At 41.6% G+C, this 27,301-nt stretch overlaps 2 protein-coding genes across 12 annotated transcripts in view; both read left to right on the top strand.

The window, feature by feature from the left end:
* The window catches only part of dnmt3aa (DNA (cytosine-5-)-methyltransferase 3 alpha a), a 60,153-nt gene extending 57,968 nt beyond the window's left edge, over window positions 1–2,185 (top strand). For all 11 annotated transcript variants that reach the window (XM_075459286.1, XM_075459285.1, XM_075459284.1 and 8 more), the window contains one exon: window positions 55–2,185. In XM_075459286.1, coding sequence (XP_075315401.1) covers window positions 55–196 — 142 coding nt within the window. In that variant the 3' untranslated portion in view covers window positions 197–2,185. The remainder of the gene's footprint in view (window positions 1–54) is intronic.
* A 4,057-nt stretch (window positions 2,186–6,242) lies between these two features.
* LOC142375256 (dihydropyrimidinase-related protein 5-like) lies at window positions 6,243–26,344 on the top strand. The gene is made up of 14 exons (XM_075459228.1): window positions 6,243–6,344; window positions 13,648–13,762; window positions 14,347–14,496; window positions 19,005–19,163; window positions 20,392–20,571; window positions 20,732–20,800; window positions 21,033–21,077; window positions 21,176–21,251; window positions 21,350–21,506; window positions 21,630–21,771; window positions 22,179–22,321; window positions 22,409–22,616; window positions 23,740–23,917; window positions 24,010–26,344. Exons 2-14 carry the CDS (start codon window positions 13,664–13,666, stop codon window positions 24,093–24,095), a joined length of 1,692 nt encoding a protein of 563 aa, XP_075315343.1. The 5' UTR covers window positions 6,243–6,344; window positions 13,648–13,663; the 3' UTR covers window positions 24,096–26,344.
* Window positions 26,345–27,301: the final 957 nt, after the last annotated feature.

The raw sequence follows: 27,301 nt of genomic DNA, 5'->3' as shown, positions 1-27,301 counted from the left end.
GTTTTCAGAGCCACAATCAGCAGATGTTTTAAAGACCTTTCTGGTGTTTTCCAGGGTGTTTGGTTTCCCCGTCCACTACACCGATGTGTCCAACATGAGTCGTCTGGCCAGGCAAAGGCTGCTGGGGCGTTCCTGGAGCGTCCCCGTCATCAGGCACCTCTTCGCCCCGCTCAAGGAGTACTTCGCCTGCAACTAGTCACACACCACACACTGATAAATACAAACAGTATACAGCTAGTACATGAAGGTTGGCTGATGCAAGAGGACATAGACCGGACTTGCACACACAAACACACACACACACACAATGTAAAAGACTGCTTCCCTAGATCCCATGTAGACCACTGGCTGACCTTGGTCCCTTGGTGCTACCTTGCTGGTATATACACACATGCAAGTGCAGGGGTTTCTGTACTGTTTCATACACACACTTCCTGTCCAACCTTGAAATTGATGTCTTCTGGCTTTACTGTGTCGTGACAGCTGGAGTTCAGACCTCCAGGGTGCGCAAGACTTAACAGAGATGCCCGGACTTTCTGTTTTTAATATCTTTCTGAATACATCAACACACCAATGAATCCTTCTGAACCGTAACACTTAACCGTATTCATGTTTAGTGACAGTGCTACTGGCGGACTACAGTGCAATGAACACAAATATATCCAAAAAGAATAACCACAAAACACCTACCAGTTAATGCTTTTGGTGCTGATCAGGTTGTGATAGAGTCCACATGGTGCCACTTAAACAACGAGACTTCTACAGTTTTGGTGCTCTTTGAGAATGAATGGCTGTTTCAGTCACTACAGAATTGTTTCCCTTTCTAAGTTAAACCAGACATTTAAAAGCAGGTAGAGGCAAAAGAAAACAGCCAAAATAGGTGAATTCTTCAAGCTAGCAGAGTTTTCAGTGCGCTTGATTGTGTAGGCGAACGCCTAAAAGGAGAAGTGAAGGTAATAGTGCTCGGATAGATTCATATAAAAGTGTTTTTAGAGTGAGTGTAACAATGTCAGATTGTAATATCTCATGTTTCTTCAAGGAGGAGCTGCTCTGGTTCTACAAATAATCTTGGGATGTGAGTTTAAACCAAGTCGTTACAAAAGGTTTTGAGAATTTGAACCTCTTCATCTGAAATAATAGAGTGAATCTTTGGGACTGACACTGCAGTTTTAGGGTCACATAATTCACTCCAAAAGTATATTATTAGTATCTTTTAGCCACTCAAAACATGGCGATGAGACATCAGTTTTATAATTAAACTGTATTAATATGCAAAAATGAGGACAATTAGCTGTAAATTTCAATCTACTGCAAATACAGTGCCTGCTTTTGGAAGAACGTGACCTCACAGAGTGTTCAGAAACAAAAGAGTTCGGTCTTCAGCTCCAAACTATGAGGTTTATCTCATCTTGCGAGATTATTTCTGCCTGCAGGGCGGCGCCGCCTTGTGAGAAACATTCAACTTAAACATGGAAGGACTTTGTAGGATTCAGTATCTTCCTCGCAGCAGCAGCATTTTATGTCCCCTCCTCTTATGGTGCAGCTTCTCTTGTGCCTCAGCTCCGGTGTTGTGCTCACCAGTCCTGTTGGAGTCATTCTCCCACTTTGCTTCATTGGGGATCCGCAATATGCTTCAGTTACAACACTGCAGCGATGTGCACTGAAACCAGAGGCAAACCTGTGCTCTACACACTATGCTGGTTTTCTACTTCCTGCGACTGAAACAGATAACCCTGTTTAAATAACACATACTTCCTTATGTGACACTGGGGCAACTTGACAACCTGTCTCAGGTGTTTCTTCTGCCTTTTGCCCGCTGCGTGCTGAGATAAACTCAGCCGCTGCTTGACTTGGAGTAACAATAAGTGAGCAAAGAAAGCGGCTTCTCATCAGATGAGGCGGTTTTTCTTAAATCACACACTCAGACACTATGAGAGAATTCCATGTACTGATAATAGGTTTATTTACGCAGGGCTGTCTTCTGGGAAAACATTTCAGTCTGGTGCTTGTGGTCCTCAGACGACCATCCTTTCCAGGAAGCCTTCCGACCCCCTGACCTTCCTCAGATACCAGCTGTCAACTGGACACATGCAGTCTATGCTGACACACTTCGTCTCAAACACACACAGCACAAACTCTCTCTCAAGCCAACAGTAAACCACCAGGTTCAGAGTCCCCCCCCCCCCCCCCCCCCCCCCATGTTTACTCTCAGTTTATACAACCAACCTTCAGGTGCTTTTTACACTCTGCTCTTTTTTACAGCGCTCTCGCAGGTCAAACACACAGACACACGCTCATTTGCTGGAAACACGGTGCCGAATTTGACGCTTCTCGTTACTCCGCTTCGGAAACACGCCATCGGCGCACACATGCATACACACTGTGTTCTTTGCCGGCTGCCTGTTGCCATCAGGCTTCCCACGGCGCTGCTGGGTGTGACATCATCACCCTGCGTCGCTTGGTGCTCCCCGACCCCCCCACCCCCCCACCCCCCCGCTTCTGTCACCCCTTGCCCCCGCTGAATCCCCTCCAAACATCCACCACCACCCCCAGGTGCTGCATGTCAGTCAGTCAGTGTAATCTCTGATTCCATGTTAGATTAGGGAGTAATTATAATAATAATATGGTAATAATAATTACAATAATAATCTGTTATTGTGTGTGTGTACTGTTTCAGGTTGGTGCTCAGTTCAGTTCAGTCTCAGCCTATAGAGGGGAGAGAAAGAGGCTAGAGAAAGCATATATTACAGTTAGTATAGTGACTTGTTCTATTGTACCCAAGAATGCCAGAGGAAACTGTAGAAACGATGAGCTGCACGATCTTCTCAGACCGGAGATGAGTGGAAATAACACATAGCTGAAGCAAAATCCAACATTTCTTTTGGAGTTTACGACCCTGATGGTTTCCAATTCAGACTCACGGGTAAATCAGAGGGATTTAAGATGCTTTAAAAGGCAGGAAACCCCAAAGAAGAAATCTGTTTAGCTTCATATTTTCTGATGTTTCTCAGACAGCGACTTAAATATCTCAGCAACCACTGGACCACCATGAGGTCTGGTCCTGATATTCATCATTGAACATCATGATGAAGCGCACATGTAGGCAGGGGTGGATCTAGAAAGGTTTACATGAGGTGGCCAAAGGATTTAACAAACCTCTTTTGCTGTCTAAGATTGAAAATCAATGCATTAGTGGAGCTGCCTTGATATAAACTTTCACAAAAAATAGTAAAGTCAACATAATAATAACGGAGAACAGGAGCAACTCAAGTACTTTACAGAGTAAAAATTAAAACTTAGAAAGCTTAAAAAGCCTAAAAATACACAAACATGGAATAAAACTAAATGTAAAAGATTAGAATATTACAGTCATGTATAAAACACCCACAAATGATATTACGATCATGTGAAATATTTGCTCAAAAAGCAGGCTAATGGTTGATTTTGTCTTTATTTTATAGCGTCTGCTTCTCACAACCAGGAGCTGTAGCCTTTCTATAGAGAAGAGGAGAAAGAGAGGCGATTGGTTGTGTTGAGGATATTAAAACGTTTTTTTTCTAAGGCGAGGAGGTGCAGATGAGGCTGGAGGAGGTGGAGTGGCGCCGCTTCATCTATAAGTTCAGTTCAGTGAGGAGGAGAGATCTTTATCCAGCCTGGATCAGGGTTTTTATAACAAGCATTTATGAAAACAACCTTATAAATGATTATAGCTTTATTGGATAGACTTTATGACAGACCATAACAACCACATTAATTAATAAATGAAGCCCAATGAGAATAAATTGCTCATAATAACATAATAACCTTAAAATTAAAACAGTATCACGCACAAAGGTTTAACAAACAGCAGAAGTTGAGCTGTCAGATCAGCTTAGTCACATGACCGAAATGTGATCAATTTAATCAGTTTTTGAAATATAAAGCCATGTAGTGCCATAAAATCTGCGCTCGGGCAGAACAGGAGGATATCAGAGTTTTTTCACGGCTCTAAAGTGTCCATTATCACACATTGGGGGCATAAACTCTGAGTCATGAGCTGGCAAATGTCAAATTTGATTGATAAATAGTTTGATTGTACTCATTTTGTTCTCCAGCGTCTGCAAATGAATTGTTCAACACATTTGAACTTCTTTTAAATATCTTGAAGACTGGACTGGCCTAAGCTCCCACTGTTTTTTAATTTCAGACAATAATAACACTCCTTTTAAGAGTTATTTAAATCTAAATTGATTGATTGGACTGACTGCAGTCTCCTCCTCAAACAGTAGGTGTTACTGCTGGGAAAAATGAATTAAAGGTACAATGATTATTAACATAAAACCATGTCAATTAAGTAAATACGAATGCTATTACGTAGAAAATGAGCAAAAAGGAAAGTTTGTTAAACAAAAATTAGTGTTTTATATTGACTGTGGGGTTTTAAGGTTTGATTTGAACCAAACAAGAGGAAGGTTCAGCCTAAAAGATGCGATTTCCACCTTATTTTATTTCCAGCTGTGTTATTTCAACACATAATCAGCCTGAGAGTGCAGAGAGACTAAAGCACGAGGAAAAGAGTCGACATTTCTAAACGACGGGCGACACGGTGATGATGTTTGTGTTGGCCTATCGACAGCTTTTAGGCTGAGTGATGCGCTGTTTTAAACACTGATACACGTTCAGACAAACACGCTCAAAACACTGTTATTGAAACACAGAGCGAACACACGCAGACACACATGCAACACCTACAAATACAATGCTGTGGCGCATGCAGACACTCATCTCATGGATTAAATGAAAGATGAGCTCTTAGGAAAAGGGGGACCTGGTGGTGTTTCAAAAGGTGCTAAAATTTTATCTGAAAATAAGAAAAATATATTATTAGGACTATAAATCAAGTTTGTCTTTACAATGACTGTATTTAAGTTTGTCGTAGTAATGAAAGGCACTATTATTATTTTACTCTTGTATGAATATGAACTAATTAAAAAGGCATTTTAACTTTGTACTTGAACAATGTAAGAAATGAATCGTGAATAAAAAAAAAGGACTGTTTCTTGTGATTATGCGTTATCTACCCATCTCTTTTTTAATTGTTTTTGATGCCAGTTCCCTTTAAAGACTGTCAAAGAACTGTGAATAAGTCCTGAGCAACCCCTCATTTCTTTATATTTTGCTTCCAAGAAGCCAAAATTTGCAATAGCCCTTTAAAGTGGTCTTGAGCAACAGTTCTCCAGGCTTTCTGAAGGTCTATAAAAGTTTTTTCTTCTGACATTGGCTGCTTTTTCACTCATTTTCAGTTAAGTCCTTCTACCTAATCACATGCTACTTTGTTTTTGTTGTTCAAACCACTTAACACTGACCTATGAATCATTCAGGCATAAAAAAGGCTCCTAGCTCAAGGGATGAACCAGTGTTGTGTCAACACATAACAGACAACTAGCAAAGAACTCATTTAAAATTGTATCTTTAAGCACTTTGTTACTAGCAGCCTGTCACAAAGACACGTCATTTGTTCTAATTTCTTTAGTTTAATCTATAAAAACACCAAAAGTAACCCGGTTTGACAGACGGAAAACAGTATTTCTGCAGCAACAAGGTGATTCCCAAAGAGCTATTACCTGAAAATTTGGCATATATCAGCATGGTGTGCAGTGTGTCCTTTACTGCACCTGTTTTCCTGACAATATGAATAAATGAGAGGTGGCTCAAGAGTTTGAACAGTACTGTAGGTTTCAGTGACACATACAAGCCTAATGATAGATTAAATCATAAATGGCATAAATGTTCATTTTCAAATGGAATGTGGTCCAATTCGGTTTTAATACAAGCTCTTTTAACTGGAGATTTAAGATTTGGTTCAGAAACAATATTTAACCGGAACTTTGGCTTCAGACTAATTCTGATTTGTTGAAAATATTTTCCACAAGATATATTGATGACTTTATGTTTTGAAGTCAGTTTACATGATTGTGATTGAACATACAAAATACACATATGCTAATTCATTGCAATTATTTAATGAATAAATATTGTTGCGTTATTAATGAATGAATGGTATATACACCGTAATTACACTCCCTCTGTTGGAATATCAGCTGTCTGCAGCATGTCTCTCGAGGCAACAGACACGCCCCTGTCTTCTGAGTGAAGGCGACCCCTTTCTACAAACGCATCTGCTCTCCCATTGGTCCATTTTTCTGTTGCTCTGGGTCGGACGGCTCCTGATTGGCTGCCGCCGGACCGTTGGCGAAGAAGCATCTGCTGCTAGCGCAGTGCCAGCTGTCCTCACGCACTCAGCTAGTGCTGGGCAACGGAGAGAAGCTCCTGCCGAGGAGGGTGTTGGAATCTGCAAAGAAAGGGTAAGAAGACAGAAATCAGGATGACAGGTTGTGTTTTGCTTTTCCATTTAGAAGCTGTTATGCAAATATAGGGAATTAACCTCCAGTGTACGGTTTAAGATGAATTAGATTAGGTATTTAACGTCGTTTAATAAAAATAACGATCGGATTGTAACCGTTAAATTTGCCTTTAGTGCTGTATAATACGTTTATGCTAGTGAGATTTCTCTTGCTTACTTTAAATTCTAAATGTCCATTCATATTATTATGTTTTTTTAAAATGTACATTCAATTGGGAATTAATTAATTCAAATTAGAAATATATGAATGAATTTCACATAAATCTGGCCAAAAAAATACTCGTTGAAACAAGATTGTGTGCCTGTTGGCGACGAAATATGGGTGAGATGTGAGTGTGTGTCAAGAGTGATTGTGTGTGTATTTGGCGTGCCATTAGTGCAATAATGCAGTGTTTGTTGTAGCAGAGTGCGTCGGCTGTTATGTAAGTTGGTCATGTTTGTAGGTTATTCTCATTTCTGCCAAATATATTGAGACAAGGTGATGATGGTGAGGGTCTAGCCGTCATGCATACAAACGAGGCTGGTCTCTCTGTGTGTGTGTGTGTGTGTGTGTGTGTGTGTTAGTGTGTGTGTGAAGTCCATAGTCTTATCTGTCTGGGTACAAAATGGGAGCAGGTGATTGTAGATCTCTGTTTTAGGGGGGTTTGCATGTAGATCTGAGCTTTAGGGGATCCTTGGAGTGTAGCATAATGAGCTGAATACATTAGAAATAATCCTAATTAGACCGTGGACCAGTTGGCATGCACAGTGTGTCTTTAATTAAAGATGCAGACAGGATTTTAAAGATATCTTTGACTGTAAAGTGTTAAAATACTTAATTACATCATGGCAGTTATTTTGGGGTGCAGTGGTTTGCACAATGCAACCCTTTCTGTGTGCACGGGAGTGTGCATGTTCTTCTCCTGGTAGCACCAATTCAAAAACAAGCAGGGAGGTTATTTGTGTCTGTAGTTGTTCCTCACATGTGCGGTAGGTGATTTGATTGTGACAGTAGGTACATTGTTTTAGTAAATGTCTCAACTCTGTTAATCAGATCAGAGTTATTATTTACAGTATCGATTGGATTAATGTACCATTTGTTGTCTTGACTGATGATGGACGATTTCAGGCAAATAAAATATCTGTTGGAACATCCAAAAGCTCAAGGTGACGCCTTTAGACCTAAATCCAAGAATTTAAAGGAGCAAATCCACACACTTTTGTTTTAAGAAGCTGCAACAGAGAAAGACTGCTTTAATTTTCATGAAAAATGAACAAAGAATGAAGTAGGTTAGCTTGGCCAGGAGTCAGACGTGGGGGAAAAGCAAAGAGAATTTGATCATTATGTCAACAATTGTTATTACCTGGTGGACTGATAACAGACTGGATATATTAAGGCTTGGAAATGCTCAGAAATAGTGTTTTATATCTGGTCCGAATGAACACAATTGACAGGGGGAGTAAACGTCAGCTTTTCTCAAAGCCATCCATGATGTTTTATTCAAACGAAAGATGGGAGCGGTCATGATGAGCACTTTTCTCTCCTCTGAGTCGCTGGCGGTGTGCCCGTGTTTCACACTAACTACCCAAATGTAAAGTTTCTTTTAACTGAACCAAAAACATTTGTTTTGTTGCCATGCAGATGTAGAATAAATCCCACACAAGGTTTCATAAAGGAAGCACACGGTGCAGCTTAAACTCATCGTGCTTTGCTGATAACGTGGCTCCAGATGCGGAAGGAGCAGAAAGTTGAAGGATGGGAAAAGGGGGGACTTTAAAATCCAGTAACTGCAGTTTTGTGCGTGCATCCTCAAGCTGTGCAGGACAAGCTTCAGCTTGGCCCTACACAAAATAAATCCTCCTCTACCTCATCCCAGGAAATATCATTTAGGAGCCTGAGTTGCTCTGCAAACTCTAGCATCCAGGGTGAATGCATTTGGGGGAAGAACTCAGCAAAGTTAGCTAACTATATGTAAGGTGCATAGCTAGTTGGGTACTAATGCACCATAGTTTTGTGGGCGGGGTCATATTGATCAGAAATGCAGTACATCACTGCATAAAAAACCCTTTTTAAGCAATGCACAGTTCAGTTTTTCTCATGTTTTTTAACATTTACTGAATTTTAAGTACAATGTGTCTAGAAGTAAATGTCTGAATTTACAGGAAGCTTCAGATTCCATTACAACTTCTGTTACTTATCAAACCACAGCTGTGAGAGCCTGAATGTCTAATTATCTTACAATCTAGAGAATATTGGTGGTTTGAAATTTATATTCCAATATGAAAAAATGCCCATGGTGCACAGGCTGCATTTGTATACTGTGCATATTTACTACATGCTTACAGATATCGTGATGTGAATAAGATCAGAAGGTTTCATCCACTGAGGATCGTGGAGGCGCTTTGTAAAGGTCAGGGATATCCTCTCGTTTCACGAGAAGTTGATATTTATCGTGAGATTTCAGGTCAAAGGGTGCGGCAGGCGAAAGGTGAAGGTTAGTCTGAGGAAGAAATGCTGGGAAAACAGAAAAAAATGTAGTTCATCAGAATGAAAGCTTGCCTGCGCTAAACAAAAACACCCAGCTGTAGTAATTCATGCAGCTGATCCTCAGAGTGATGCCCCAGTTTGTGCAGTTGCTCATGTTAATGTACGTTGTTTATTCACGTGTGATCCGCTGATGGCTTCTTCATCCATGAACCTCCAGCAGCTCCCAAATAAAACATCACTCTGTGTGTGTGAGTGTGCGTTTAATGTCTATTCTTATCAGCCAACGGCTGTAAATTTGTGTGATGCACATTTGGTCTGGCTTTTAAAATAGCTCCTCTGTACACACACACACACACACACACACACACACATACATACATATATATATATATATATATATATATATACATATTGACTCTCACACATGAGCGTACACAGCACACCGTCCATCCCCATGGCGATTACTGTCCAGATCAAGCAGGAGTCAGCAGCTGTCCACTCCTATCGTCGCACACACACACACACACACACACAGACACACACACTTTTATTTCCATAGCACACATGTAGCCTGCACACACCCAGAATCAGACACGTAAGGATGTCCGCAGCCACTCTGTCTTTTTCCTTTCTTTTAGTTTTCCGACCACATTGTCTGTTTCTGACGTTCGGACCGTTTAAGATGGAACTGATTTCTGCATTTTTTTGGAAATGAATTCTTGTCGTCTTTGATCATGTTGTGAATGTGTGTGTGTCATTATGATGACGTGACATAGTGAGTCTGAATCAATTCTGCCTTCTGCCCCTCGTTTATAATTGATCATTTCCCCATTAACAAACTGCATGATCAGGGTGTGTCTCGCTGTGTGCGTGTCTGTTAAATTGTGTGTGTTTATAAGGTATTTGTGTGTTAGTGAACTTGTGTGTGCTAAAGGGGGCATTTGCCCATGTGTGTGTGTTTGCTGAAGCAGCTGGTGTTAGGGTGGTGAGAAATGCTGCCTGGTGTGTGTGTTTCTGTCTGTTATATCCTCTGTGTAGGCTGGTTCTTTTTAACCTGGTGGTCTTTGAGGATTTTAATGTGCGAATACAGAGAGTGATGCCACACGAGATGGTGCTCTTTCCTCTTTGTTATACAAACTGTATAACAAAATGAAACTGTGTTCACTGTCCCAGAGGTGTTGGAGCGACAGAGGGAGGGTGGAGCAAGGAGGACATGAAAGGCAAAGTATTCATTTAGAGAACAAGACTTCGGTCTGGCTGCATCTCACTGTTGGTTCTGTGGTCTGGTGTCCCGGCTGCCTTTGGGTTTCTGCACATGTGCCACTACTCATACAACATGTGCCACTACTCATACAACCTTTCAAACACCCATTTTCGTAAATTATTATATAGATACTTAGTTAACGGGTCGACCTTCAAGTAAAAGTGGTAATACAGGCGAGTGAGCTCGTACCTTTCATGTCACATCACAGCTCCTCGTGGCGCTTTGTCTCATCACATCTCTGCTGTCAGATCTTTTCAGGCTGATACAGCAACACCCAAAAAAAAAATATATATATATATGTATATATATGTATAAATATATATATATATTTCAAATTCAGAGATGAAATTCTGTCCCTGTGGATTAAATTTACTGAAGTTCAGGAATGCACGCCGCTTGCAGAAAGGCAGCATTGAGGAATCCTCTGCTTGATATACCGTCTGCGTCTGTGAGAATGCGAGGGTGCACCGAGGTCAGGGTGATGTAAATTTCATCATCGGATGATGTATGTGAGGCGCTGTGTGGACATCTGTGCGCCCCCGGTTTGTTGTGACTGCCACTGGGCGCCAACTGTGCAAATGCTGGGAAATCCGAATAGAGGCTAAATTTAACAAGAGGCTGTGTGAACCCTCGTTTATAGACAATCACATGTGCCAAAACCACACGTTGCTGCAGATGCATGGACTGCAGCTATAAGCGATAAGAATGAGTCAAACGGTTGCTTGAAATTGTCGAAGGATACCCGGTTAGCGCTCTCTGTGACAGCTCCGGTGTGTGTGTGTGTGTGTGTGTGTCAGTTTTAAGGCTGTCACCGCCCAAAGTGTCAATTATATAAGTCAACTTTATTTTCCTTTGGCTTCACCGTCCTCACCAACGCACAAAGCCTGCAGTGTTCACTGACAGCAGTGTGTTTAGTTCCCACTCGCACAGTCAATCATCAGCGTGGGTTTGGACCGAGCTGACTGGAAAATGGTGACAACAGCAGCCTCAGCCTTTAAATATAAGTTGTAGAGGCCAGACTTTGATGTAGACATCGCTCTCTCACTGTCCCGTTCACTCTCTTTTTGAACGCTCCTGCTCACTCATTTTCTCATATTTCCTTCAGCCTGCACAAGATGAATAAAAGGAAAGATTGCAAACGGATATTTTTGAGGTTTTTCTTTGCACATGTGGACATGAAAACAGGACATAATGAGCAGAACCCGGTGTGGGTTATGAGCCACTCATGGAAGTGACCGATCAGTAAGTTAAGACAGATCTTTTTTTCTCTGAAATATACTTTATGAGCAGCTGTTTATATTAGTTTTTTACCTAATGTATGTCATTTTCCAAAACATTGAAGAAGCTTGTTGTTTTACTTCCGGCTTTTGTATTATTTCCCTGTTGAGTGGCTAATTGATAAATGGACTCACACTGAGATGGTAGCTCAAAAACAGACGCAAACAGCAGCGAGTTGGCAGGTTTAGCTTCTGTTTAGTGAGCATGATGCAAAGGTAGATGGTGGAAATCTGTGTTTCCGTTACAGCATGTTGGGAATGCCGGACGAGCATGTATTTGAGTGTATAGCAAACGAATGGAAAGCAGCATGCAGGTCAGCAGAAAAGAGTTTGAAACAGCAGCTTTTACTTACTCGCTCTCAGTAAATGCTGCGGAGGATTAACTGCTACATTCATACTTTCAGTTTTCTAGAGATTTTACGAGCTAGCATGCTGCAAAATATCAGGAATCCGGGCTGCGGCATTGCCACCCCTCCAGAACATCACGAAGGACGACTGTGCATGTGTGAAAATGACTTTTGAAACCACCAAAGTTGAGATTGCAAATTAGACTCGAAGCTTTATTGTATGAAGTTGTTTGTGTGAGGGTGGGTGTTTCTCCACTGAAAGCACTCCAGTTCACATCTCCGGGGAAACCAAGTCTTTTATTGCGGCTGCCAGGCCCTTAGGGCACTGCTTTCCATACCGCACACCATCATGTTTATCAGAAGCACTTTAGGCTTCATCTCTGCACAATCATCTGCCCTCTTCTTCTAGAAGAAACTGTAGATTCATTTCTTTCTTGGCTACACTCGATCCTTTTGCCTCCAGCTGTTTGAATTCTTTACTAATATTTTCAACCCTGGAGTCTTCTTGAAGCTCAGTCAGATTCTGACCTCATTTGAAATTATTTCCATTCAATGCTCTGCTAATAGGCTGAGCATATGGCTAGGAGCAAACACACAGCGTATTAGTATCTTTGATAATGTATTTCAGGAATCAAAGCGACACACTGCTTAACATCTTGGTGTTCACGGCCACCTCTTATTCATCTCTTATCTGGTTTGGTTACAAATTTCAGGCTCCAGATATTTTCTCCGCTCATTATTCTGTTCGCTGTCCTGTTCCTCCCCCTGTCGCTCCCCTCTTCTCTCCTCTCCTCTCCTCTCCTTCCTCTTTCTATTCTCCACCATCTCATTGAGTTGATTCTGTGTGACTGGGAGGCCATTGTCTCCCGCCATCAGACACATTGCACACAGCCATCCATGCAGAATCCACACATACACACAGAGACATGTTTGTAGAGGAACTTCTTAGTTTGTTGATCCCATTCGGTTTAGGCTAATGGTGCAGGTGAAGCTACATGGATACTTTTAAGCCTACAGCAGGATATTTGTTTGCATTTTTTGGAACGTTTTGCAGAATCACACGACTAAAAAAGGAACCGATGATCTTAATCTTTTAGTTTATCAAAAAAACACAAACTATGCAGTACTGTATGTGTATTGTAATGCAACCTTAATCATGATGTGTGTGCTCATACAGCAGAAACGTCTGAATTTATGTTAATTAGCGGCTGGTGGAGTCATTAAAGTTCACCGTGCTTCAGAAAACAGGCTCTCAGTCACACGTCTGATGTTATTGACGATCCTGCCGATCTGTTTGTTCTTCTTTCTGTTTTAATTCGATAATGTCGGCAGGTGGAGTGGTTTGTATGTAAGCTGTACGCTGAGTTCTCCTTCAGTGCGTGCAGACTCTGTTTTAGTCCTGCTGATAGTTGAAATAGATTAGTAAATTATGGATTCTCCACTTAATATTTCATAAGACAGAACTCACACAGTAAAAGCTTGGAGGACGTTTTCTCTCTTGACACGAAGAGAAAATGTGTGCGAGGCTGTAATGCATGACGCAGCACAAGTGCACGTTACACAGATCATTGGTTATGTCTAATTATGGATTATCTGTCCCCTTTACCACCGAGCGGTCAGAGGCAGCATCGTACCAGTGACCTGTGAATCGTTTCAGATCAGAAAACTGACTTGGTGTTTGGTTTACGTCGATCTTTATTTAGCTTTTCTTTGTCCAACTACTGTTTGGTTATGTTTGTTTATCTTCAAATGATTTTGAGCCCATAACAACAGTTTTCTGGCTAACTATCTGGGACGTACATCACAACAAAATGCATTTGTTTAAAGAAAGTGGTGAAAAAAAAATCATCTTTCATGTCTTACGTTTTTGCATTTTTCTTCTCTCGTAGGACTGTGGCTGCTAACATGGGGTCCATGCGTATCCTCATCAAGGGAGGGAAGGTGGTCAATGATGACTTCACCCAGGAAGCAGATGTGTACATAGAGAACGGCATCATTCAGCAGGTACGCCACATTTACATGCACACTCTTACACATCAGGAGCACATTTTCAAGCTATATTTAGTTTGGTTTTTGTAGCACACATTCACCGTCCAGTGCGTCTTTAGCTGCTGGTGTGACTCACATTGCACAATACTACATTACGAAGGGATTTAACCACTCTGCGAACTCTGTGGCAAGGATAGGCAACGCTATAATTAGCTCACAGAGTGTTGCCATGGAGATAAGTATCACTTTATTTGAAGAGGATGTATACTCAGAAACCTGGAAAGCTCAGCTGTGCTCCGACTCGTACATTTGGCCAGCATTCATTTAGATCACAGCAACAGTATCATTTATAAAGATGCTTCATTCCAACATAAAAAAAACAAAAAACATTTATTTCGTTTATTAATTATGAAACTTGGAAACCCAAAATCTGCCTGATAGAATAAATGAATATTTTTGCCATCAACACCAGTCCTATAGCTTTAGATCCACTCAGTAAGTGTTAATGCGTTAAAAGAACACTGACCCACCCGCCGATGTTCATCTCATATGTGTTGTGGCACATGTTGGTAAAGTTGTTTGTTCGTGTTGTTCTGCAGGTTGGAAAGGAGCTGATGATCCCCGGCGGGGCTAAGGTGATCGATGCCTCAGGGAAGCTGGTGTTGCCGGGCGGAATCGACACCAGCGTGCATCTGCAGCAGACGTTCATGAACGCCAGCATCCAGGAAGACTTCTACAGCGGGACCAAGGTACGCTCCAGCGCCCACACACCCGCATGGCTCGTCAGCATGCCTGTGATTAAACTCACTGATTAAAGACAGCTGTAATACTCGGACATACTTTCCCTCTTACTCTCTCTGTCTTCTCTCAAGTCAAATGTTCACCCCTGCTTTCAGTTCATTCCTTCATTCATCGAAGCTAATGACCACACACGTTTTCACACTGGTCCTTCAGAAAGAAAACAGCTGCTGGTGGCTTATGGTTGAAAGCAAGACTTCTCTTTCCACACACACACAGCTGTTCAGATTTCATTTTATCTGCTTCGTTAGATCGTTTTCCATCGCCGATCTCCACGTTTTTCACTAAACCCCTGAGACTCAGAAGAGAGAGGATTTAATAATTAGGAGACTTTCAAATTCCCAAAGCGGTGCTGTAGTTGTTGCCTGCAGTGGTATGTGTGTGTTGATCTCGCCTGGCATCGTTTTTTATCCCAGGAGGCTTAGTTGGGTGTTCGTTGCAGTGAATTTGACACCATATTTTTGACGCCATCTTTTCAACCATTTCAAAGTCACCTCTTTGATCTCTTTATACATATCAGTTAAGTATTCATTATTATTCAGTGTTCAATATTGCTGGTTGTTGCTTGGTAACCGATCTAATGATTTGCTGTGTGGTCACCACACTGAACACCTTGTGGATGGGTGAGGGAGTTTCCTTACAAGTGTTTTGACTGCACATTTGTTTCAAACTGCCATGACAAACTGAATCCCTTGAGTAGAATATTAGTAGCTTATATATTCATCCACTCCAGTGTGATCAGCTGCACCATTTAACCCGAATGTTCTACTTCTCATATTTATTTCTGAGATGTTGCATTTCTGTCTGCTCAGTAAGAGCTGATGGATTATCTTTCGAAGAACCAAAGCGTGTTTAGTATCTTTCATCCTCTTCACACTGACAGAACATTTGGAACATTTTGTTGCAAATTGTATTAACTGCACGGCAGCTTAGTGAAATGAAGCCTGAGTTTAATTCATCGCCGGCTGATGTGTGTAGAGAGGAATTTGAGGAAGATTGAATCATCTGTGTGCCAGCAACCCCCACCCCCCCCCGGTCACCATCCTTTACCAACCTCCCTCGCTGCTATGGCAACTAACCCCCACTCTCAGTGTGGAAATGTCTGCCTGTCTGAGGCTATGTGCTAACAGTGGCATTGTGTTGTCCCAATGCTGACCATGTTTCCATGGGAACAGCTCACATGCAGTCTTGATGAACCCCAAAACTATTTCCCACAGCATCCTTCCCCCCACTGTTTTGCAACACTGTGACCCCCTTTTCTCTTTTTCTCCTTTTCTCCTTCCTTCCTCTTCTCTTTGGGACGTTAGTCTACGATTATAGTTTTAGTTTTTTAAACACCAGGGTGTAAAGATACGGGGCGAGCGTTTGCACCGCTCTTTGAATAATAGGGAATGCCGTAGCTGCATTTGCACCATTGATCAGGCGCCTGAGAGCGCCCCGTGTAATACACAGCATTCCTTTCTTTGCAGTATTTTTACTGAATAAACTGCCAACTGATTCCACGCCTCATCGTCACTAAAGGACTGTGGCGGCACAGGTCGGAATCCTTGTTTCTTTTGAAAAATTAGCCAATAGTTGTTTACTAAACAGACGGGTAGATGAATACCCACACACTTTTAACTGTTTAGAACGCGTGTATACTCTCAGCTTTACACAGTTTACCAGTTAGGATGTCATTTACAAACTACACCCATATAAATGTGATATTAAGATTACGTCAGGGCTGGTTATGTCCCTTAAATTAATCAAATATTGATACAATACATGAAACCATAGCTTGATCTGTTGTCATTGTTATCCACAATCAGTCTTTACAACGCACCAGTGATCAGTAACATCCATCGAATTAGAATTCAGTCAATTCTTTTCATACATGAATAGATAAATAGATACTGCTGGGACAGAGCAAACACTGCCGGGATGGTTTTAATGTCTCTGCTGGCTGTAGAGACGAAGGGAGGAGGGGATGGAAGGAGGTGAGCTGAGGTATCGGTGGTGCTGATATAGAGGCTGATCAGAGAGCTGCTGAGGTAATCTGTCTGACACCGGTGGCCTTTCACATGCTTAACACACAGAGACCTTCCCATCCCCTCACATCATGGCTCACCCACACACTGAGTCTTCTCCCCATTTAGTACATTCACTGTATGTATGAAAGATTTTTCTCACCTAGTAATTTCCTGCTGTGTGTGTCTCCTTTATCCAACCCCCCTGCTCCCCTTTTTGGGGGATTATTTTCACAGTAGGGTTCGGGGGTCTGTGGTTCAGATGCTCGAGGGTGTTTTGTTATAATACAGTCCTCCTAATTTAAATTGTTCCTGTCTAAGTCCGCAAATACACCAGGAATATGAGGAATATTATGACTGTTGTCCTTAATCACAATATCCCACGACAAAGAAACAGGAGTCATTTACCCAGGAAAGCTTTTGCTTTTGGTTCTTTTCTTTAAATTCTGCATCTGCTACAATTATTCACCAAAACATGATATTAAAACCTGAGACCTTTTCAATCATTGTAACATTACTGAGAATACAAAATGACCCATTCTTTTCTGTACTTTAGTCCTGGGTCTCACCTGGAATCTCGGCCTTGTCCATTTTAAGGCAAATATTGTGCAAAACCAACTTTTTTTTCTGCATTTGCTCCTCTCATCCACACAAAAACAATGTTTTTTTGTTAGAGCCTCGTCTGGACGGAGATATTTTATCATGTCTTTACAGAGACTATGTTATAACGGAGCTTGGCTGAATGATTTAAATTCGGAAAAGTGAACAGACGCTTCTCATTGCTCCTGATCCTCCAAGATGTCTTTTGATAGTTTAATTCTGCTCACTATTATGTCCAGCTCCTGATGACTTGGTATTTCTTGCATCTCTGAGGCAGATTTTTCCTCTAAAACAGTCTAAATTTGGATGTTTCTCCAGTGACTTTGTAGATATTTTCTACAAAGAGCAAACGGGGAGCATAAAGACATGTCAACATTTATCAGACATTCTTTGTTCTCGGTTGAAAGAGACTAAAGTGGCGATAGATTGTAATTTAGGCCACGCAGACAGACAGCCCAAATCCCACCGCCCCCTATCTTTCACATTTGCATACACTGACAGTGATCAATGACACCTCTATCTTCAGTGCTGACACTGCAAGTTGTGCAGACTGGTTTCTATGGTAATGAGAAACCTGATAGCTCATTGGCAAGTGGAGCTTTCACTTAAAAACAGATGGCCCCGCCCCCGTCTCTGACACAGAAATATTTCAGTTTCGGGTTGTAGAAGTGATGGTGACTCTTTTTATTTTTATGCTCTTTTGTTGTGACAATGAGTTGGAGTCTGTGATGGAAGAGAACAATAGTTTTCCCACCTCTATCTGTTCTTTTCATCTTTTAGAAATGATCTTTTATTCCAATCGGTCCTCACTTTAATATCCCTGCTAGATCTTAGTAGAGCGTATTGAGAGGGTGTCCGTTGCCGCAGTTGTGGATGGAGAGATGAGGAGGAGGAAGAAAAGGGTGGGTGCAAGTGGCAGGCATGGTTGAGCAATATCTGTTGTCATGGTTACACAAAAAGTGCACTTGTCATCCATCAGGCAAGTCGTACACACCACTCTCCATCCTTCTCTTTCCCTCTTCTTCTCTCTAATCTTCCTTACTCTCCACCACTTCATTGTTGATTTAGTCTCCCATTTTTTTTCCGTCTCCGATTCGTTGCCTCTACAGAGAATCTCTGACAAACAGGCGTAAAGTTTAGAAAGCCTAAAGCTCTTTTCACACATGCTGGTGTCATGTGTGACATGTGGGTGTGACGCCTGACCAGGTCAGTTGTGTTAACATAAATCACTTTCAGGGCAGCGCAAGTCTGAACGGCTGCAGCCAACATCAACGGACAGATACACGCACCAGCGGTGGGTTAATCTGACACATGCTCAGCTGTTTGGAGAAATCCATCAGATCGCATTATTAAATCAATAAACGACAGCACGGTCCGATTCCTCCTCCCCCGTGGTTTTGTGTAATTTTTTCCTGAGTCAAACGAACAAGACGAAACTTGACCATATATCAGCATTTCCATCCTCTGGTTTGTCTAACACAATGTAACGTATCTGTCCGAGGTTCAGGTGCTCTTCTAACAGTGTTTCTCTGTTTAACACCGACTGTTCAACAAGCTTAAACATGGAGAACACAGCCAGCTTGGATGTTTACAACATAGCTAATATCCATTGTTATGGTCACATAAATGGCAGATATTGTGTCTCCACCGTGGCTCTGATCAGTTTGTACATTCAGTAAATAAAGGATCATTTGATGATGAGACATGAACTCGTAAGGAAGGTCCATTGTCACCAGACAAACGGAGTCTGTTTGCTTTACAGTGGAATCATTGTCCTCTTTTCTAATCAGTGTCTCTTTATTCTGCTTTTCCTCCCCCTTCCTCGCCCCTTGTCACCCTCTCACCTCACCTAGGCGGCTCTGATGGGTGGTACCACCATGGTGATGGCTCTGGTCCTGCCTGAACAACACTGCTCCCTGCTGGACGCGTATGAGAACTGCCGAGCTCTCGCAGACGCCAAGGCGTGCTGCGACTACGCTCTGCATGTCGGGGTGACCTGGTGGGGACCAAAGGTACCATAAACACAGGAGAACAGGAGAATATTATCTCTCATAAGCTCATCTCTCACTTTCTACTTATCACTGTATTATTCTTGCCAAATAAAACATAAACAGAACAAATCTTCTCATGAGTTCAGGGTGTTTTGACCTAGATTAAACTCACAGGAACTGGGTTAATATACACGCTCAGTGGGCACAAAAGGCAGATTCTATGAGTCAGTGTGTCTTATTCAGCCTTCAGCTTTAACGTCTGCACTATATCATCTGCTGGCTGTGTGCATGTGCCACATCGCATCACACACAGTAGAACATTTAATGGTAATAATAACGCTTGATTATCTATAATGTAGCAGGTCTTAATATCCTTATTATACATTTTATTATACAATACCATGATACATTGTAGTTGGAGCTTATCTTTAATTCAATCCTGGTAGTTACTACATAACAATCATTCAGTCTGTATGAGTTTTATTAGTCTTTATTTTCTACATTGTTAGAACACAAAGTGATATTTTCTAATACAGTATCCCAAATTCAAAGATATTCCTTTTTACAGTGATAAAAGACCGAAAACTCTCAAATCTTTATGTTGGAGGAGCTGAAATGTTGAATCAATAATCAAAATTGTAAGATATTCATTTTCTGTCAGATGGATAATGAATTAATACAGTTAAAAGTACATATTTCATGAATGTTATCTTGATTGTTATGCTTAAGATTAAGTTCTTTAGTCTGTTTGTTGCAGTATTTAAAAACTTTGACCAGAAATGGAGCAACTTTTGATGTCAATCTAGAATTTTTTAAATTCTTATGCAACCTCTGCAGAGCTTTGCAGTGATGAGATGCATCATGTCATGGAGTTTAGGTCACTGGTGACCCAGGGAAAGAAAATGTTATTGAGTCTGTTTGTTAGTCTGTCTTCCAGAGGGCAGCAGGGTGAACGCTTTGTAACCAGGATGCGAGGGCTCTGTTTTTCTTGCTCTGTGGAGACACTGAGTCTTATGTGGGAATGTGTTAATGTGATCTCATCCTGGCTGCTCATCAAGATCGTTTCATGCTCCGTATAACTAACATATGCAAACCTACCCCCCTCCCACACACACACAAAGCTTCTCTCTCATACGACCTATTGCACTCCATCAGCCTCCTTTACCCAAAACTAAGTTTTCAGCACTTGGCTGTTTGGGTTTGAACGATCATGCCGATCCATGACCTCTGACCTCTGATCTTTGGACAGGTACGTAACGAGATGGAGACCCTTGTGAGGGAGCACGGGGTGAACTCCTTCCAGATGTTCATGGCGTACAAAGACTTGATGATGCTCCGGGATTCCGAGCTGTATCAGACGCTGCAGACTTGTAAGGATATCGGAGCCATCGCACGAGTCCACGCTGAAAACGGAGAGCTGGTGGCCGAGGTGAACAGCACACTCTAAAACACCAGCGCGCACAATCACGTCATCCATCCTCTCCTTTCTTTAATGGCAGATGCTCAGCATACAGCAGATATAAAGTCCCTCCTGAAGATGATTTTATTACTGTATGTGACACTTTACTGTGTTTGTATCTGTTTTTCAGGGTGCCAAAGAGGCTCTAGATTTGGGCATCAGTGGACCGGAGGGAATAGAGATCAGTCGACCAGAGGAGGTGATTTTACAGTTTATTTTTATTTAGATGTTAGCCTGTTAAAAAGGGACAGAATATAAATCTCTGGCATATCATGCATGCATGCATATTATCTTATTAATATGTATAATACTGTAAGAACTCAGCTATGTTAAATTAAATGGAGCTTTTTCTACACATGATGCCTAACTATTAATTAACATGACCATAAACTTCTCTTATTAAACTTGTCATTTTGTCTTGTTGACCGCAGCTCGAGTCTGAAGCGACTCACAGGGCCATCACCATTGCCAACAGGGTAAAAATGACCTTGTTTTAACACTTTGTCCTTGTGTTGTTGTTGTTGATGAATAACTACAAAACTGGATGAGTTCCTGAATGTATTTGTGATCGCAGGCCCACTGCCCCATCTACCTTGTGAATGTGTCCAGTATGTCCGCTGGAGACATGGTTGCTACTGCTAAGATGCAGGGTGGGTTACTTGTCCAGTGAAAAATAAGCCAAAGACAATGGTTATGATCACTAAAAGGTTGATGAACTGTCTTCTCTCACCAATTTTTGTGTGTCCAGGTAAGGTGCTCCACGCTGAGACCACAGTGGCTCACGCTGTGCTGAATGGGATGCAGTATTACCACCAGGACTGGGCTCATGCTGCCGCTCACGTCATCGTCCCTCCTCTCCGCCTCGACCCGAACACGCCCAGCTACCTCATGGGCCTGCTGGGAAAGTAAGTGTGCCGTACAGACCTATTCACCGCCGCTTCTGTTTCCAAACGGTACTCCTAAAACGGATTCACACAGCAGGTAAAGGCCTAAGCAGATGTTGTGGAACCTGATTACTCCATTTTCAGTGACACTGTGAGCGTTGTGGCATCAGAGCATCGTCCGTTCAGCACCAAGCAGAGAGCTCTGGGCAAAGAGGACTTCACTAAGATCCCTCATGGAGTGGCCGGAGTCCAGGACCGGATGAGTGTCATTTGGGAGAGGGGCGTGGTACGTGCACACATTATGAATTATTCAACATGAACTACAGTGACGGTAATATGAGGGACTATGTTCATATGTTAACGCATATGCCCTCAGCTTACAAATACTTTGTACATATATTTTTTAAATTTTTTACATTTATTACTTTATTTTATTATTATTATATTTTTTGTTTTTATGGCACCAAACAGACCAGGCCAAATTATTTGTGATGTAAAAATTACTTGGAAATAAAACCTTGGTCTGATTCTGATTCTGATTCTGATTACTTTTATTCTGTCACAGAATCAAAAGAGTCCAATTTATTATATAATTCATTTGAATTATATTTCCTGAATCACACAGCCCAAATTTCCCTTTATTTCGGTATCAAAATATTTTTTTATTGCTTTCATCTTACATGAAATCTACAGGTTACAGGAAAAATGGATGAGAACCGCTTTGTGGCTGTGACCAGCTCTAATGCGGCGAAGATCTACAATCTGTACCCACGCAAAGGTCGCATCATCCCGGGAGCTGACGCCGACGTGGTGGTCTGGGACCCAGACGCAACAAGGTTCAATTTAAAGTCACATTTAAAGATTAATGACATGAGGTTCAGTGCACAGCCTGCTCTGAATGCATTTTATGTTTTCGTGTGCAGGACGATCTCTGTGAGCACTCAGGTGCAGGGAGGCGACTTCAACCTGTACGAGGGCCTGCGCTGTCACGGCGTTCCTCTGGTCACCATCAGCCGGGGACGTTTGGTGTGTGAGAACGGTGTGTTCATGTGCGCTGAGGGGTCCGGAAAGTTCTACCCGCAGCGCACTTTCCCCGACTACCTCTACAAGAAGATGGTCCAGCGAGAAAAGGTGACTCACTGTTCACTTTTTACATCAAATCATGCAGAAGTAGTTCTGGCAGGCCAGCCGGGCTCATGTGGCCCGCTGCTGCGTCAGCTGGCTGTGAACCCTGCAAACACACTCATCACGTTGTGTCTGGCTCCACTGATCTGACAGTCTATATGAAGGATTTAATGCTAATGCTCTCTTTGTACTCTGACACTGTTTTTCTGCTGCTGCTGTCTGCAAACCGTCCTACGTCCCAGCCTCTGCACGGTTCTGCTCTAGTTAATGAAAACTAGATTTAGAATTAGTCACATTTAATTTGTGTTGTTTGCTTGCTTTTCTGTCCTAATACCTACTTAAATCTCAGAGGGCACAAATCACCATTTAAATACCTATAATTCAAGAACACGTGTTCAAATAAAATTGTCAGTTTACTCTGCTTAAGATAGTCACATTGCTGTGCTGCAGGAAATGTCTCTGAGGATAAAAACAGAATGCAGTGCAAGTCAGTCACAACATTTACACGAAACTAGAGACAACATTATTGTCTCAGTCCAACCTAATTTGGACTTTCAAAATGCATGTCAACATGTTGGTCCGACTGAAATTGTACAAAATCGAACTTCCCAAAGCCAGACTCAGGTATGGGCTGAATTACTCCAGCATGTGAACTCTCAATTAGACTTACTTTACAGTTTCTGTCCAGCACACAGAAGAATAAGAAGCAGGTGACAGCAAAGAATAACCCAAAACAGTTAAGTGTAAGTGAAGCTGAAGGCTGCCTTTAAAAGTAGAACCTTAATTGTCTTGTCATGTATATATGTTGCTGTCTACATTTACAACTCATGCTCAGGGTTATAAACCAGACTGTATCTAAAAGAGAAGACTAACATCCTTTACAGAAGCAAAACAATATTGCATTGACCAAACTTATCAAAAACATTTCCAGATTGCTCATTTGTTTTGCTTTTTTTTTATGGCAGCGGACTCTTTTTCTGGTATTCTAGTGGATTCTCTTGGATTCAGCTCACTAAAAGAATCGCAAAAATTAGGAAGAAATCGATTTAAAAGCTGTTATCAACCCTGATCTGTGTTTATGTCTGCAGAGTTGGTTATTTACTCTCCATCTCTCTTCTGTCTGTGTCAGACTCAGGCTTATAAAGGGGTTGATAGGGATCCCTACTCTGGTGATGTGGCGAAGGTTGCAAACACCATGAAGAAAGAGCTCGGTTTGGGCCCCATAGATGGAGAGTCACCCAACCAGTCCTCTCCTCGGGGGCACCAGGGAGTCCGAGACCTCCACGAGTCCTCCTTTAGCCTCTCAGGTAGCCTGCAGTAAACTAACATGACATTTTGGTGATTTTTACGTCGCAATTTTCCAAGTGTAAGAATGTTTACGAACGTATTTTCCTCTCAGGGTCTCAGGTTGATGACCACATCCCGAAGAGGTCCTCGGCTCGGATCCTGGCCCCTCCCGGCGGCCGCTCCAGTGGTATCTGGTAATCACTGGGTGCTGGAGCTTCAACCGTCCGAGCCTCGGTGTTTTGTGTATTTCTGAACAACCAGGAAAACTGCACTGATTTTCAGCCACAGGATTTATAGTCAAGAGGGGAATATAAATTCAAGCATGAGTCTGTGATTGGTGATGACCTGACTCTGATGATCAATGGCAAATCAGAGCCAAAGTAGCTGTTACACATCTAATTTGTGGTTTAATTGGAGTGATCTGATCAAGGGCTATCTGTGAATTTAATAATGTTTTATCAAATTCCAGCTAATCATCCTAACGTTGATAAAGCTCATTATCACCCCGCTTGCACCTTGTGAAGAAAAACAAACTAACCTGTGAAAGATCAAAACCAGTACAGTTTTTGATGGTTTGAACTGAAGTGACGTCGACCGAATTATCAAAAAAATAGTAAAACTGGATTCAACTAAATATCTCTCAAACCTGTCACATGCGAACATGCAGTACATTGTAGACACGATAGCTTTAGTCTCATATGAAGATGTGTGTGAATTCTTTTTGTGATTAAACCGCCCACTCCGCTCGGCTTCCTGCTGCACCGTGGGTTCCACTGACAGGGGGTTGTTTTGTTTTCCAATGGACGAACTGTGCTGTGTGGTGATGAAATCCAACTGCGATCTTACAGCAACGCTCTGTAAACAGAGTCCAGCTTGACCCTTTCCATCGTTGTAGTTTCACTGCCTCTGACTGAAACAGACACATATCTCAGAAACACTCTGCCTCACCTGACACGTAGCAAATGAGTGAAAAAACACTTTAGGGGTAGGAATATCTTTCCATCCCTGCCTTTCTGCTCACACGGAACACGACAGTAAGAGTTTCTGTGATTTGCTACCCATGAACTGCAGACAAATGCTGTCTTTCCATGCCAGAGAGATCACTCAGAGCCACCTGCGTTAAAACAAGAAAACTCTGGGGCCTCATTTATCAAAATCTAAAAAAAGACAAAAACCAGACGTGCATTTAATTCTGCCTTTTCAACATTGAGTTTTGCTCAAACAGGCTTTTTATCGCAAGGAAACATCCCTAAAGTTATGTTTCCTGTAGCAGGCTGAGCAGCCTGAAACATACAAACAAGGATTTTTGTCAAAGAAACAACAAAAATCCCACAAAAAGACCCAAACAGCTTGCTGATGTGTCTCTCTGTCTGTGGCTTTCATTGCTCGTACATTTAAAAAAGATCAAATAAAAACAGCTTGTTTTACATTCAGCAAGGGCCGACACACGTTTGATGCTCCCTTCCTGCAGCAGGAAGGTGTCTGTGGTGCCAAACTACAGTGTGATGAGCATGTGTGACTCATTCGTCTTTATATTAGTTATTGTCCAACAGTGCAGTGTGACTTTAATGCTCAAAGCAATGAGCTGTGTCCCTAACGGAATCCATTTGCTGTGTGTTTTTGGTCTTTTTAGGGAATTTATTGTAGAAAAACAACAAACTTTAGGAAAAGGAAAATAATTTCCTAGATTTGAATTGAAATGATACAGAAATACAGGACTGTTTAATGTTTAAGGCTCGTTGTGTCTCTTTCTGGGTGGAAAAAGTCCACCTTTAGTCAACACTTTTCCACCACTGGCAGCTTTTTCACTGAATAATTTGACTGCGTGTAGAAATAAAAGTGTTAACTGCCTTTACATTTAATAAATGAGGCCTCAGATTGTGCACAGCGACCAGAAAGTAACTGAGAAAAGGTCAGAGTATGTTTCTGCATATTAGTAGGAAAATGAAACGGGACTGTTATTAGAGCCGTGTTTCTCTGCAGGAAGATTGAGCTGCACACGAAAAACCACAGATCCTCTCACCTCCTGATGATGTCTCACTCCTGCCTATCAGTATTATATTTATACATGATCACATATTCGTGTCCGGGTACTCTATATATCTAGGATGTTTGTTTTCCCTTAAATAAATGTGCCAATGGGACTCACCTGTGCCACACTGTCACCAATGCATGAAGAGCACCGCATGGAGACGGAGGAGCCGAGTCTCCCCTGAAGGCCGCAGGTTCATAAAAACTGGTGCTGTTTTTCTAGGATTACTTATTTTATTGTTGGACGAGTTTTGCTGTTTCGCTGAAGGCGCTGTGATTCCTCAGTGGCTGTGTGTTTGTAGATTGTTGTTGTATTGGACAGTGAACCCTGTTGAATCTGTACGTGGCTGCTTGTTTCTTACCACAAGTATAACAGCAAATGAATAAAGACGGGGAAAAAAACCCTCTTGATTTGACTTGTCACGTTTTTTTTTGCATATATGTGGTCATGATCAGAAAAAAACAGGTTACATTTCTTCAAGGAGGAAAGATATGTCTGAGACACTCAAGATTCTGCATGGACAATAAAGGATTTTTATGATTTCATAATGAATATGCATCCAAAACGTCCAATGCATCATAAAAACTGCATATGAAACTACATATATTACAAATAGATATTACAAAACAGATGTTCATTTTTTAATACCACTCATAGGAGAGTAGTTGATGTACTTTTGAAAGTTAAATGTTTTCAGAGGCTCCTGTTGTTATATTGTTGTGTCATTTTGTTCCAGACTTCTCTGACAGGTCTGAACAGGCCAGTTTAGTACCTTGGCTACAGAAACAGTGCAAAATACATGCAAATTGTGCTGTTTGGGATTGTCTCGCTGCAAAAAGACACCATTAAACTGCAGCATATGTTGCTCTTAATCCCGTACAATATATTACTGTATATAGGGTATTGTTTGGCACTAATTGACCCTCCACAGAAGTGCAAATAATCCTGCGCCTGGCAGAAATCCAGCTGCAAACCGTCACAAGATGCTGGCCTTTATATAGTTTGGAAGACATTTCTGAACCAAATCTTAAACTATCGTTTGTCATTTTTTGCCTCAGTCCATATGAAAGGATCCCTGGTGCAGAGAAGATAGTTTATATATTTATCTTTGCATCTTGGAGTTTAATTTGTGCATACAGCAGCTAGCTTTGTTTGGTAATTTTGTTGTGACTGATAAACATTATTCTAATTATTCCTTAACACTGTCTCTGACACAATTAGGGAATAAAAAGCCTCTAGTATTTGCTTTTTATATCCATTACTGACCTGTTACCACTAAAATGATTAAATTATTAAGTAATAATTAGCTGATAGATGCTCCTTCATATATGTATTTGCAGTGTTGTTGAACCTTTTTGAAATATGGCATCAA

Source organism: Odontesthes bonariensis, chromosome 24 (genome assembly GCF_027942865.1).
Source record: "Odontesthes bonariensis isolate fOdoBon6 chromosome 24, fOdoBon6.hap1, whole genome shotgun sequence".
In the NCBI taxonomy this organism is placed as follows: Eukaryota; Metazoa; Chordata; class Actinopteri; order Atheriniformes; family Atherinopsidae; genus Odontesthes; species Odontesthes bonariensis.
Note: the sequence above shows the minus strand (reverse complement) of the source record. Positions and strands in the feature narration are given on the sequence as shown.

What these genes read in the sequence shown, in the direction of transcription:
- LOC142375256 (XM_075459228.1), top strand. Translation starts at nt 13,664, where the DNA reads ATGGGGTCCATGCGTATCCTCATCAAGGGAGGGAAGGTGGTCAATGAT. An exon ending in ACTTCTACAGCGGGACCAAG is followed by an intron (nt 14,497 to 19,004) that starts GTACGCTCCAGC and finishes CACCTCACCTAG; the next exon opens with GCGGCTCTGATGGGTGGTAC. An exon ending in AGATGGTCCAGCGAGAAAAG is followed by an intron (nt 22,617 to 23,739) that starts GTGACTCACTGT and finishes TGTCTGTGTCAG; the next exon opens with ACTCAGGCTTATAAAGGGGT.